This window comes from Gavialis gangeticus, unplaced genomic scaffold (genome assembly GCF_001723915.1).
Source record: "Gavialis gangeticus isolate Ggan-Ray unplaced genomic scaffold, GavGan_comp1, whole genome shotgun sequence".
NCBI classification, from domain to species: Eukaryota; Metazoa; Chordata; order Crocodylia; family Gavialidae; genus Gavialis; species Gavialis gangeticus.
In genome coordinates this window covers 6373492-6387928 of record NW_017729004.1, presented here as the reverse complement: position 1 = coordinate 6387928, position 14437 = coordinate 6373492, and the positions used below count along the sequence as shown (strand labels likewise).

Genomic DNA, 14437 nt, shown 5'->3' with positions numbered 1-14437 from the left:
CCCCTGGGGCCTGAGGGAGGCCCGATGGAGGGGATGACCTGGTCCCTGCTCAGAAAAATGGAGGCAAAGAAATTGTTAAATATGTTGGCTTTGCTGTCTGGTGCGACGACCAGATTTCCTAGCGTGTCCTGCAGGGGCCCCACGTTACCCAGTACCTTCTTTTTGCCCCCTATGTATTTAAAAAAGGACTACTTGTTGCCCTTGATCTGGGAAGCTAGTCCCAGTCCCATCTCTGCCTTGGCCTTCCTGACCCCCCCTGCATCCCTGAGCAACTGCAGTGTAGTCCTCCCTGGGGATGGCCCCTCCCTGCCATTAGGTGTGCACCTCCCTTTTAGCTAGGAGATGTTCCCGGATGCTTTTGGTGAGCCATGGGGGCTTTTGCACCCTCTTGCCCCCTTTGATCCATGCTGGGATTGCCTCCCTTTGGGCTTGGAGGATCGTCTCCTTAAGGAGTGACCACTCTTCTTGGGCACCCAATTCCCCTCCCCTCCGGGACCTCAGTGCTTCCCCGACTATTCTCCTTAGCTCATTGAAACTATGAAAATCCACGAATGGGTCTACTTTTGTAACACATCACCACCTGGCCCTTAAGACTGAACAGGAAGGGGACAAGGAGGAAGAGGATCCACCCACCTTCATTGGATGCAATTTCTTGGAGAAGTGCTAGTGGGTAAGACAGGGACTCACTACCAGAAAGCACAAGGATGCCTTGTGAGAAGGTGCATGTGGAAGAATGAAAAGCCTGGGGCCATGACTATGGAGAGGCTAGGACTCTGTGATAAACACAAGCCCACAAAGCCTGCATCAGCTGAGTGAGGGGAAGTGCTTTATCAATGGCCAGTCCAAGAAGGGTCCCTGTGTTTTTTTCTAAGCTACAATAAACTATGGCACGATTAAGATGTTCACAACAAAACCCCACGTAGAGTGTCTATTCCTGCGTCTGTTCAATCCAATGGCTAAAAAAACCCAAACACCCACTGACACTAATGCAATCAGGAGCAGACTTGCAAGTGCTGCACACAGCATTGTTTAATTACATTTAGACACATTTGCTTCCCGTAAAACTGGTATAATGAGTTGGCAAGGAGATTTTATCAAAGGAAAAGCCTGCAAAGGCAACGGCAGGTTTTGGAGCTACAGAGGAACAAACATGAGACAAAAGGATTAAATCAGGGTAATGCTGTAATGACCTAGAATTCAAACAGAGGTGGCTGCACTTTCATCAAACATTGAGGACGGTGTTCAGAGCGAATTCAACAATTTTGAGGCCAGATTCATTTTCCAAGTCGAGGCCAGAGGAGTGATAAAATGGGTTTATATAACAGGAGCTGGCTGCAACTTTAACTTTGGAAAGTGGGTCTGCTTCCCATAAGACAAGCCTTGCACACTGGGTTTCATTCTCAAATATACCACAGCCACTAAATATCACTAAAAGTATAGAGGGATTTTACGTAGGTATGGAGGTACTTTCCTGTCACTTAAAGCTGCTTTAAGCATTGGCATTAAAGCACTGATGGGCCTTGTAGAGTGGCCTTTGTGTAAGTGAGGATTGGGACCTATATTTGGCATAAACTACAGTCTGGATTGTCACAAAGACCTCAATGGTGCAGGCTGGCTGCACACAGACTATGCCCTGTCCAGAACCTATTCAGCAAGGCTTGCTGACGGTGTGGGATGGCAGGTTTAAGCCAGGTGGGGAGACTGTAGGATCTGTGATAAGGAACTTGTTTGGTGGCAATGCCAATCTCCATTTCTCATATTAGAGGGTCTCTGCCGTGCAGTCCTGGAACTGCACATGGCCACTGAGGATGCTATCGCATGGCTCGACAAATATGCACGTGCGGACTGACTAACTGACTTTGGTATTAGACCAGGGTAAACAAGATGACACAGTCTTTGATCGCTGGTTGGAGGAACGTAAGAAAACCAACTTACTAGATGTCTTTTGAACCTTCTACTCTTCTGTGAAGAAATCCTACAAAGGCAGTTTTATTGATTTAAATAATACACTACTGATTTATAGCATATCTAAACCAGAACTTCATATTAATTTGCCATCCCGGTTTCAGAGCCATGCCCATTAGATGCTCAGTTTCTCTCAGGGAAAAAAAACCCGAAGGCACTTAAGCTAACCGCATGAATATTATCTGAGCCAGAGAAAGAGAATGAGCTGTATTACAAACATGCCAAATGTAGTAATGGCTGCATCTAAGTGTATCTTTCTGTGTCCCCGGACAAATGTCTAAGAGAGAATATGATTAAGAGATTCCTATACGCTGCAAATGAGCTGCTGTAATCCTTCAGAGGCTGCATTTGTGGTTTGGAATCGCTGGCAGGAAAAAAATATGCCTTTGAATAATTCATATCAATTTTAAAGATTTCAATTAAATTTTTCTTACCGAGCAGACACAATCCTCCCAACATGATCACCGCCGGAGGCTGGTGACTTGATTAGAGTAAAACTTGCATCTTCTGAGAGCTCGGAGGACGGCGAGTCCGGAACATCTGGACTGCCCTCCTCAGTGGCTTCTTTCTTCTGATGCTGCTGGAGAAGATTTTAAAGCCAGCTGTGCTCCGTACAACTTTGGCTCAGTTGCAGAGCAGAACTACGCCCATAACTGTTCTGTGTTCAGATGGTTAGAGCCATATATCTCCCAGGGTGTTTAACATGACGGGTTTCATGGGAATTTGTTCTTTGAGTCTCTCCCTTGTGGAATCTCATTCGGAGTTTCAGGTTTGAACAACCCCCTCCCAAACGCATGTAAAACCTCAAGCAAAGCCAGTTTCATGCCAAACTTGGTCCGCTCAGGGTCGACTGAAAACCTGGTCCTGATCAAAGTTAATCTCTGCTCTGTCCCGGTTCTACCTAACTTAGGTACCTCTATGACCCTCATCACTGTAGCACCTTAACAACTCATAGTCTTGAATGTATTTATTCTTACAACACCGCAGTTGCACAGGAAAGTGATACAACCCCTTTGTTACAGATCGAAAGACCCAGCGGCTGAAGCCTATTTATTTAAAAATACATAAGCAAAGAATGCCCATTGTAATCAATGGGAGTTAGGTGCCTAAGTATTCTAAGTATCTGCCCTTTAAGTGACTTGCCCAAGGTTATACCAGAAGCCTTTGATGGAGAAGGGAATCGAACCTGGATTTCTCAAGACTGAGGCCTGTTCTGCTGCTCCTATGTCGTATGAGACCTTGAGGCAGATTAACATAATAGACCAGAAAGGAATTACTTCTTATCTCAACATCCCTCACCTTTTCTTTACACACGTGCCAGTTAATGACTGCTGTCCCTCCACCCTAGACTTTTTCTGAGTTGCCTAGTTTCTGCCACACCATTCATTCAGTGCCCATCAGCCCAAAGCAGCATGGGTGTCAATGCTGGTAGAGGAACTGTACATTACAACTGACCAGCCCACTTCTTCCAGGGGTCCCACTGAGGCAGTCTAAGTGACATGCTCAAGGTCATGTGAGATGTCAGTGCCAGAGCTGGGAAGGGAACCTGGGTGTCCCAGATTCCAGGCTGGTACCTTTACCCTTGGGCTATCCTCCCTTCCATTTTCAGAGAGGCTGAATGTGGTTTGCCTGCTATTTTTCAGTCCCTGTAACCCAGCTTGCAGAGCATGTTGCAAAGCTTTGATGTCAGTTTACATTCACATCATCTCTGCTGTGCAAATGATTTGAGGAAACGGCTCGCACCAGTGCCAAAGAAAGTCTGAGTCTCCCTGCTAGATCACCCTGGCGTTAGCTGGAGCTGTCACAGTGGGCAGGTGCTGGGAGGCTGAGCCAGCAAACATCTCAAACAACATTGGAGGGAGGAGTGTTTAGAAACAGGGAGAGAGCTTCCCAAGGAGTGGCTCTGATAGTTCATTTCTTTTGATAGGTTTACCTGAAGCATGAGCTGCCCAACCTCCTCTTCCAGCTCTTTCACCTTGGCTTCTCGTTCAGCCACCATCTGTTTGAGCTGCTCTATGAGACAGCTCTGTTTCTGAGTCTCGCTGTTCAACTGCTGTCCTAGGCTCTGCTGAGACTCCTTGTTCTTCTCATCCTGCTGGCTCAGGTGTTTTAAGATCTCATGCATTTCCTTCTGCTGGCTCTGGTGAAACAGTAATATCATGACAGACTGTTTTTGTATATCAAGAAGAATGTTAAACAAATGATGGTTCACACCTAAATTTGTGCCCAAAAGGATACATGTTTTGGGATGCCTAGCGCAATCCAAGGCCAGAAGCTGTGTGTTATGGCACTAACACCCCAAACCAAACTCATCCCTGGGATAAATTCTTTAAAGAGAACTTTATTACCCCGGGGATGAACTTAACCCACTGCGTTATAAGCTTGAAACCAGCTTGACTGTCAAGCATTTCTCACTGCTCGGTGGTATAACTTATAATGCAGGCAATCAGGCTGTGTGAGAGACGACAGCTCACAGGCTCTGATCCTGCTGGTTGAACTGAACGGTGTATGAAGTAGTTATACAGCACTGCAAGTATGAGTGGAGCTTATATGCAGATAGAATTGAAGTGCTTGGTATTTAGTAAGCGATACTAAGACTCTAGTTGGGACTACTCCTTAATGAGCATACTGCAAAAGGATGGGCCCTGAATGAACACTGTACAGGCAGTCCTCGACTTAGTGTTTTGAGTTACAACAAACGGCACTTATGACATTTATAAATTGACACCCTGTTTCGACTTTCTGACAACAGTTTCGACTTTACAACGCTTGATCCGATATGATGCCACACCAAACAAGTTCACTGTATTGCCCATCTCCCTGCAGAACATCTGTCCAAATGTCCTTGGACATTTTCTTTAAGAAAGCAGACAAGACGCCAGAAAAACCTGCAGCCAAGACTCCTGAGAGGACTCTAGCCAAGAACCCTTCAAAAAGTCCAACCAAGAGCCTTTCAAAAAGTCCAGCAAAGTGACGTAAAAGAAGTCCTTCCAAATCAATATGATTGCTCTTTACAATATAAATACACTAATGTAGAAATATTACTCATCCATAATTGATTAAGTACAAAATTCTAGGTTATTTTTTGGTGAAAATAGGGTATGGGGCCTTGGTTCAGGAACCAATCCCCCATTTATAACATTGTTTCCTATGGGAAAATCGGTTCATGTTTTGACTTAAGATGCAGTTTTCAGGAACCAATTGTGCTGTAAGTCCAAGGACTGCCTGTACTACTGCTAGCTTTATTTGGTAGGTGGATATACTTGAGGCAAAGAACCTCATGTTCTGTTCCCAGCTCAGTCACACGTGCGTTGTGTGAACCTGGTCAAAGTGGGAGCTGAAGTCAGTGGGAGCTAATGGTGATTCAGTACCTCTCTGAGTCAAAGCTTTATGAGCCTCAAGCTGGGTAACTTGAAAACAAAGTGCACAAAATTAGCTGGCACTTGTGAAAAACCCTGACCCAAATAATCTGCGAAGGTCACACAAGGAGTCAGTGGAATTGGGAACAGAATTTGGAGTCTTGATTCTCATCATCTTCTACCCTAGAGGACAAAACTGTGACCACTTTTTACAGCAATTCTCTAAGATGGGTGTCAATCTCACCCAACTCCCCAAGGCCAGATCCAGACTGTGGGGCTCTTTGCAGACAGGATCCAGATGTAGCAGTGGGGTGAGTGGTGGCAGTAGCCATGGCTGGGAGGGTAAACATGGCAGCAGCTCCTAGCCGCCTTCTCAACCAAGTGCGTCAGCCTTTGTGCTGATCTCAGAATCTCATCAGCATCAATATAAACTGCAAAAATCGTTGGCTCGCTCTTAAACCTGGATTTTTCAACCCCCTTGCCATCCTGAGGGTATGGTTTTGTCACCACACTGTAAGATGTCTTCAGTTTTAGAGAAAGCATAGATTCTGAAAGACCTAGGATCAGCTGCAATAGTCAGACTGTACCAGTAAAGCATCCACGAGCTCATCATCATGCTTCCCTTTCTCCAGCAGGGTCAGGATCTGCCCCTTCAGCGTTTTCACCTCATTGGACAGCACTTTGTTCCTGGCTTTCGATGCATCCAGTTTTATTTTCACGTCTTCATGATCCTTCTGAAGAGCGTTATGCTCCCCGGTGAGTTTCTGCAATTATGTAAATACGTAACATGAAACAAGGGAAGAGATTAATCATGTCCCATTCAACCTGCTCCTTGCTCTCAGGTGAATACAAGGAAGTACAAGCAGCTCTGCAGAATCCATAACTTTGCACTGCCTTGCCCGTCGAAGTGACTCACCCTCTGTAAATGTTATGCTACTGCACACCGCAGTCAGTGCTCACTTGGTGGCTGCACAAGAGGTCTGTGTGCTCAGGAATCCAGATGGTTCTAAGCAGATGAAGCACGTGCAATGAAGTAAATTATAATTTTGTGTCAAGACCAGAATCAGTGTGTTGTGGGTCTGCCATTGGCATCATAATTAAAGTGAATGTGCTTTTGATTAACAGTCTCCTTTGAGCAGTGCAGAGTATCAACACGTAAATAGATTATTCACTTCACACATGCAGGGGATGTATGGCTGGATTTCAAACCCAAGAAAAGTTGACAAAAATCTGGACGCACTTCAGTAAAGCTCTCTTGTGACTGGGGCTTGAGACAGGAGGACAACAGGGGAGTTACTCCAGAGTAGGGATGGTGTAAGAGCAGGATCTGGTCATGTGTGTGTGCGTGCCTGTGGGCAGCTGAACACTTGCTTTCTCCTTACTGCCATCAGTCAGAGGTATGCAAAGACCCAGTGCTCAGTTATAGCTATTGCAGGTTGGACATGTGGTAGGGAGGTGAGAAAGGAGGCACTTGATCTCCGTGCTGGGGGCCAGAAGTTTTGTATCTACTGGCTGCGGGGAAAGCACACCCTGCTAAACCCTGATAGTGCCTCTCCCTGCCATGGCTCTAGCCATTCCCTCGCACCCTCTTAGAGATACCACTAGCTTCCCAACCCCCAAACACCAGGAGCCTGACTGTATTTAGAGGCAGGTGGGTGAGACAGGTGGAAGGGCAGCAGCTACTACATAGTTGTATTACAAGCAGGTTGGTATCAGCTCACAGCTCTTTACCTCCAAGGCCTCTCTCTTTTCTTTTTCCAAGCTGCGAATCCGGAGGAGGTTTCTCTCCTGGGCTGACAATTTCCTGGGATCTGTAAGGGCCAACATTTCCTCGTCGATACTGTTCATCGATGCTCTACTTTTGCTCTGACCCAACTGATTCTCTAGCTCTCGAACCTAGGGGAAAGCACGCAGAGACGTTCAGAGCTAAAGCATGGCCGCTGCACGTGCATTGCTTCAGCTGAGGTCAGAGAGAGCCCACTACGCACAATCAAATGGAGGATCTGGCCTACGGCTTAGTGTCCTACCATTTATTTCTTGGTACTTGTACATGTCTTTTAGAACAAGAGGACTGATGGCATTTTACTTCTTCATCAGAAATAATAATTCCCTGACTGTGAGCACATGGACAAGTAGAATTTTACAATGCACCCTCTTGAAAAGTCATAATTGTGATAAACTAGGAGCTTCAGCAAATGCTCAGAGTTTTGCTTTCAGCTCTGAATACCATAAAGCTAAAGATAAGGACCTGTGATAGTAATTCACCTTGCCTTGTAGAACAAGAATCTGCTGGGCCCGTCCACGCCAGGTACCGGAGGTAGCCAAAAGATTTTGAACATTCACGTCTTCACCAACTTCACTTGCTAAAAGCTGTAAATAATGAATGAATATTAATGATATTTCCAGGCTACCAATAAGTGTGGAAAACCTGGTCCTTCTATCAGCCATGACAAAAGCCTGGGTTTATATGTGTATTTGTATCCTTTGGGTGTCTGCAGCTCCTATTCAACACATGTGGAGCAGATTCTTTGCGATGTATTTGGGCTAATATTAATGGTTTCACTGGTTACCAAAGCACCAACATTTTTTTATGAAATAGGCATATAAATATGATTCAATATTTAGAAATGCGTATATTCTTTTTTTCCTGTAGAAAGAAAGCATTCAAAAAATGCTGGAACTGCCCTTACAGTGAAATACAAATCTATACTGCTGGTAGGGGGTGTAAGTAAGCGTTCGTATTATATTGCATGGTCATGGCCTTTAGTGATCATTACTAACAAACAGCTTTCATCATACGTAATAATTATCTGATGTATACCAGCCATTAACCTAAACAAATCAGGGGCCCAATGGAAACGCCGGCAGCTCACAAATCTGTATAATACTAAGCCAGGGGCCAGTATTTGACTTACGCAATTCCAAGACAGCCACATGAAGAAGAGCTACAGTTATTATGAAATGCATTTCAATTATTTATTAAAAGGTCAGCAGAGATCTATTTTTAGGACAAAATTCTTGTCTCTGCTCTGCATTGCAGGTCTTTTATGCAAAGCAGCAAAGTCAAAGGCTGCCTCATGTGGGAAAGAGCACAGAAAAAGGCACTAGGTACCTGGAGTGAACCAAAGAATAAAGGCTATTCTAAAGTCCCTGCTAAGCAAAGCACTTACAATCCATTGACTTCAATGCAACTTAAGCCGGCTGAATAGGGATGTGCTGAGGCAAATGCTTCAAGTTAATCATCAATTTAACTATTTTTGCTGAATTAAGGTTTTTGTGACTTGCTAAGCCATAAGAAGTCAATACAAATACTAGAAAGACACACAAATGCAATGGCAGAACATTATTTTTTTAAATTTTCAGTGTCTTTACCATTGTAATCCAACCAGTGCTACTAATCCAGAAAAGCCCTTCAAAACCAAAAGAGAAAGCAGCATGCTAGTCTTCATTAACTAAGTACATCTCCCTTCCAGAAACTAATGGAAGGGAGATCACAATATTATGAGATATACAGTAGTACCTTTTGCATCATCTTCAATTCTTGTTTTGTGGCCTGGAGCTGGTTGCGATAGTCCATCATCTTCAAGTTGGCTGCAGTTAGTTTTTCTTGCACAGCTTTCAATTCTGGACTTCCAGGCTTTGAGAGAAGGAGAACTGATTTGATAAGGACAGAGTCCACTTCACAAAAAGGAAAATACGTGACAGTGAGGAAAGCTCAGGTGTTCAGTAATGGTTCAGAAATAGCTTCTCTCAAAACCCACAGGGTTTATAGGAGACTGAGAGACATTCCCTTTTCCAAAGGTGCAATCCCTCTGCATTCCTCCAGATCCCAATCAATTTACTCATGACTCCTGCATAGGAGTGGTTATATTCCCATTAGTAATACTAAAGGATGAGGTCTCACAACACTTGGTGAGAAACAGGTAATTATTATTACTTCCATTTTATAGATGGGGAAACTGAGGCTTAGGACTTTGTTACACCTGACACTGTGACCTGCACAAATGTTGATTGGTGTTAGCTTGGAGTTTGGAGCAGTCACACTGTTAGTCTAGAAACCTTCGTTGACTGTCCCCTACCTGCACAGCTGTGACTTACCACTAGAGGCCTGGTGAGCAGGGGCAGGACTAGGAGCTGGAGCTGGAGCTGTGAGTTGCCACTAGTGCAACTATGGGTGGCAGTGCAAGAGATATGGGGATACTGGAGGTCTTCAACTTACTGGGTTGAAGAGATCCAATTTACAGAGTTAAGAGATCCTGGGATACTGGGTGGCACATCTGTGAGCAGTAGCTACACCTTAATGGAACAGGAGCTGGATAGTACAGGTCAGAGACAATCCTGCCCTGGAGTGGCAAAACTTTGAGCTGCATAAGGAGTGCTTAAAACCACTTTAACATGTTAAAGTGTAGACAGTCCAGGGATTAAGAGCTCCGGGAGCAGCCCAAAATTACCCAGTAGCAAGGCCTTTCAGTGGTTTATGGATCCCACAAAGTTCAGTGGTTTATGGATCCCACAAAGTCAAACCATGACAGAGCCCAAAATATAGCCAGGAAGTCTGCACCTCTGCCTTGAGTTTTAAGCTCTAAGTCATCCTACTTCTCCAGTGACTATTCTACCATCCTTCCACTAGACTGTCTAGTTGAGTTGGCCTTTAGCTGGGTAGCATTACTGAAAGGAAACAGAACAAACCAGGGCTCTAGTCTGAGGGGGACATCTTAAAAACGAACAATTTGTGTTTCTTTTATGCACAAAACACTTGAAAAAAATCAGTCGCCCACTCTACAAGCCCACAGTTAACACGGGTAAATGTAGATCAGGCCTCATTTGACAAATATTGAAGCTGGTAAGTTTTAAGAGCTTGTTTTAATTCAAGACAGCAGCATGGGAGGGAGGGAAGATGAACCAATAAGGTCAGTAAACGCTTTCTTCTGATACTATAATCATCCCCCAAAACTCACTCACTGATCTTTGGATACAGAATGATTAGGACAGGTTATAAATCCAATGGCAAAGATAAAGGAGGAGAAAAGCTACGTAACACGAGAGCAAAATTCTAGTTAAACTTCTGAATTTTTCCAAATAAGGAAAACTCATACCAGGTTTCCTTCTGTCATCCTCAGAGCTGATTGCTTGATTTCTGCGTCACTGCCGCCAAGAGACTGGATTTTTCCCATGGCTGCCTGGAGCTGGAGAAGACCAAAGCAAACACCCATTAGAGAGTACATGCAGCGAACAAAGCATATTTCCACGGCAGATGATTCAGCTATATTTTAATGAGTAAACAGCAAGTGTAACACCACCCGCTTTGATGGGCTAAATGGATTTTATTTATTCCAACAAAAATGTCTTCATCTACTGCTAAGTTTTCAAATAAATATCCCTGCGGTTCTATCTTTGGTGAGACAGGCTGGGTTAGTTTACTGTGAAAAGAACAGCTAGCTTTTGGCTTGGAACCATGGGATTAGTTGGCAAACACAGGTACCTTGAGGGATGTTTCCAATGGGACAAAGTTCACAAAACAGGCATCTATGTTTTTGCCTCTAAACATAGATAACATCCAATGAAGGTCAGGATTTGACATACTTTTAAGCCGCCCATATTGGACCCCGCTTAGTAAAATGTAGATTTTCAAGTCCAATTCCCCCATTTCACAGAAAAATCTTGCAGTGTATGCTGAAAGATGTGCTAGCTCAATGACTCCAAAGGCATTTTAAGAAGAAAACCTGCAGCTTCACCCCCTGGCTGAGGCTCTGGAATCATTCTGAAATTCCTCTTCTGTAGCTTGGATATTGCTAAAGGGCTTAAGTTCTGTTGTCAGTCTTTGAAAGCAGGTGATAGTTGGCACCGTTCACTAATTATTCCTGCTTGCTGGAGTGCAGAACTCCTCTCATATAATCTAATTCCCTCCTGCCTACAGAGGGGAGAGCTATGGACAACAAATTGCAAGAGGAAACACAATCAGAGTGCAAAATGAAGGGGCGAAATGGAAATTGTTATGATCCCACCAGGATCATCTTATTATCTTCATTATCTGCTTGATGAATTGAGACCTGTGGCAAACCTTTTAGAAAGGGTGATGTAGACAGTAGGATGGCCTGCAGAACTGAGCATTAGATAGGAGATGAGAATTCCAGGTCTACCACTAAACTGCTGTTGGGTTCAGGTAAATCACTCACCTCTCTGTGCTTTCACTTCCCTCCCACCCTTTGCTTGGCCCTCCTATTTACACTGAAAGCTGTTATGCGCGTAGACTGCATCCAACTGTGCACACGAACAGAATACAGTATAGTGGGGCCCTAATCCCTGACTGGCACTTCTGTGATGATGGGATCCAGACTGCCAGATAACTGAGGAAAGATCATTACAACACTGCTGTTGTTATCGCCAGGGACAAGCAGCTGCATTCTCAGATACACATTTGTATTTCTGATGATTTCATTTCTACCCAGGAAAACTTTTACAATCTTTTCTCCAATGCTGGATGAAGGGTGTTTGTGCCCGAAAGCTTGCAATTAAGGAATTTTTTTTTTTTTGCAAAAATCTTGTGGGTCTAATAAAAGATATCATCTCTACTACGAGTCCTGATTGCCTTTTCTGATGATTGGTATTTCACAAATCGTTGGCTCGTTATATTTATTCCCACCTTTCTGCCATTGTTTCTTCCAGTGTGCATGGACACTGTGAAGAGAGCGAGTCCATCTATCCCACCAAGGGCAGAGATGGAAAGCACTCACAGTAAGTCCTGGTGCTGTAACAAGCTGGGAGTAGCCACATGACTCAAACATACAGTTTCTCCAAGAGGAAGCTACCCTCAAAAGGCTACTGGTGCGATTTCACAGTTTTGCTATGACAATAAAAAGATGCCTCACTTCTCTTTCCAGCTCTTTGACTCTGTTATTCAGCTGTTTCACTTTGGTTTTTTCACTTTCGGTCTCAGCGGTTAGCTCACGATTCTTTTTGGACAGTTCAACTATTTTAGTAGCTGCGATATCCCCTGCTAAACCAGACGTTCCTGAGAAAACAAAAAGGTAGAAAATGGAGGAACAGCTTAGGTGCAAGAATCAGATTGCTTGATGCTTTTTTTCTCTGCCTATGGGAAGCTGTATTTTTATGGCTTAGCTTCCCTTTCTCAGATCTGTGCTGAGAACAACTGTCTGGAGAGTGTGTAGCTAGAGGGAGAGAGTTGTTAATGATGCCATTTGGGTCATTCAGCTCTTTGAGTTAGCTTACAACCACTGGTGTTGGAAGCATTGCAGTGCTGGGTCCATCAGTGTACAGCACAAACAGTGGCCCTTGCAAGTTTATGGTCAGGAAAGCCAGCAAATTACCCCCCTAATTTCAGCAATTGCTGGCATGGATCCAGCTACCCAAGTAGTAGCAATGGTGTGAGCACAAATGTGAGCAAGGCACCGGTGTTTTGACCTTCACACTATGAAAGTTGGTTCCCAAGTATATATACATGACCTGGTAAAAATGCCAAAGCACTGCCTGTGCTGGCAGGTTGGCACTGGAGCAGCTGCTGAACCACAGATCTTAGCTTTGCAAGATGCCTTCGCTCTTCTAATGAGATGGATATATTGCTGAGTCTGGTGTCCTGGATAATATCTAACTGGAAAATTATACCATGCCCACTTAAACTTTCACTGCACTTTTAAAAGGAATCTTAATAGCCACTGAATGCTACTTTGCCTTCTTAAATAGATGTTTCAATCACTTCCCTGCCACAAGTGTCTTCATTAATGTGCTGGATAATGTAACCATTGTGCCAGGCTTATACACCATTTGGGCTTTGTCATGTCACCTGGGTGAAGAAAAGGTCCTAACCCATGACAATTTCTCTGGGGGTGCAGTGACAAACCTTAGGAATAAATCTGTATATGGTATGTAGGGATTTAAACTAAGTGCTGCTATTACTGGTCTACCCTTTTGTTTTAATGCTGTATGTTTCTTGGAAGAGCTTTTTACCAGGATATGTGAGAATTTGGATGAAGTGCCAAATATCCACGCAATACTACATCTCTTATGCAACCACTGGGGACAGCACAGCCCTATTCACTTCAAAGGGCCATGCAGACTGTGGGCCGGGGCAGATTTCTGCCCCATTACCACACAAACATTTTTGCAGAAAAAGTAATGGATGATAAAGAAAATATCTGCACCACTCTTTTTTCTTGCAGAGGATGCAGTGTTTCCTTTCTCCTCTGGGAGCCAGTACTTCTTTCCATGATAAATCATGGTAGTGGTAATTATTATAATCAATACTAATCAGAAACAGCACTTGCATGTGAGAGTCTCAGGCTGCAATGCTTACATTAATTAAAGCTTGGGGTTTTCCTGAGAAACAGGGGAGGATCATCATCTCAGGATTACAGAGAGGGAAAACTGAAGCAAATGGTGACTTGCACAAAGCTGCCCTGGGAGGCAGAAACAGAAATTGTGATTCCCGCCCCCTAACATCCTAGCTTTAACCCCTATACCACACTGTCCCTCTCAGATGTCTGATGGAAATAATAAACACAGAGCTATAATTTATGCATCATTCAGTTTTGCTTACTACTGTTTCTAACCTTTCCCTCCCTTCCCCAGAGTCACTGGTGCACTGGGCAACACTGACATCTCGTGGAAGAAGTTTGGCTAAGCTGTCAAACACAGGAGTCCTTACCATGGCACAAGTACCATTTAGAAACTTGTATATAGTTTCAAACCTCAGCCTGTCCAGTCCCTGGAGTGATGAGGAACACAACAGAAAATAATGGAAAAGCAAATTTAAGAGGCTGTGGCCTCATCAGTTTAAATGAATCAATTGAATAGGATGCTTAAATAACAAAGCCAAGGGAACATGAGAGGGGACAGCTCTAGACAGCCTCAGAAACTGCAGGATTTTTATAAATGGCTTTGTTTACTAGGCCTGCAACGCTCATTCTCTCCTCAGCATCAGGGAATTATGACAGTCATAATGCTACAGGACATGATTTTCAGAAGGACTGAGTGCCCCACACTCAAAAAACGTCACGGGAGATTCAGAGGCTCAGCGCCTCTGAAAATCAGGCCTGCAGGGATGCTTTCAAGCTTTGTAGTGTAGTTGAAAGAGGCAGAAGCTGTAGCAAGCAGCA

The 14437-nt window shown here is 44.1% G+C and overlaps 1 protein-coding gene and 1 long non-coding RNA gene across 3 annotated transcripts in view; one reads left to right on the top strand and one right to left on the bottom strand.

Annotated features, from left to right (window-relative positions):
* The window catches only part of CCDC13 (coiled-coil domain containing 13), a 45340-nt gene that overhangs the window by 20783 nt on the left and 10120 nt on the right, over positions 1–14437 (bottom strand). Inside the window, exons 3-10 of one of the 2 annotated variants that reach the window (XM_019508060.1) lie at positions 12194–12336; positions 10421–10510; positions 8845–8961; positions 7590–7694; positions 7056–7220; positions 5912–6088; positions 3899–4105; positions 2400–2545 (exon numbers count right to left, since the gene is read on the bottom strand). In XM_019508060.1, the coding sequence (XP_019363605.1) occupies positions 2400–2545; positions 3899–4105; positions 5912–6088; positions 7056–7220; positions 7590–7694; positions 8845–8961; positions 10421–10510; positions 12194–12336 (1150 nt within the window). The remainder of the gene's footprint in view (positions 1–2399; positions 2546–3898; positions 4106–5911; positions 6089–7055; positions 7221–7589; positions 7695–8844; positions 8962–10420; positions 10511–12193; positions 12337–14437) is intronic. The other variant, XM_019508061.1, reaches the window with a different exon arrangement.
* LOC109291183 lies at positions 5992–6343 on the top strand. Its single transcript, XR_002095765.1, has 2 exons — positions 5992–6080; positions 6167–6343. It is a non-coding gene; the product is annotated as an uncharacterized LOC109291183 (long non-coding RNA).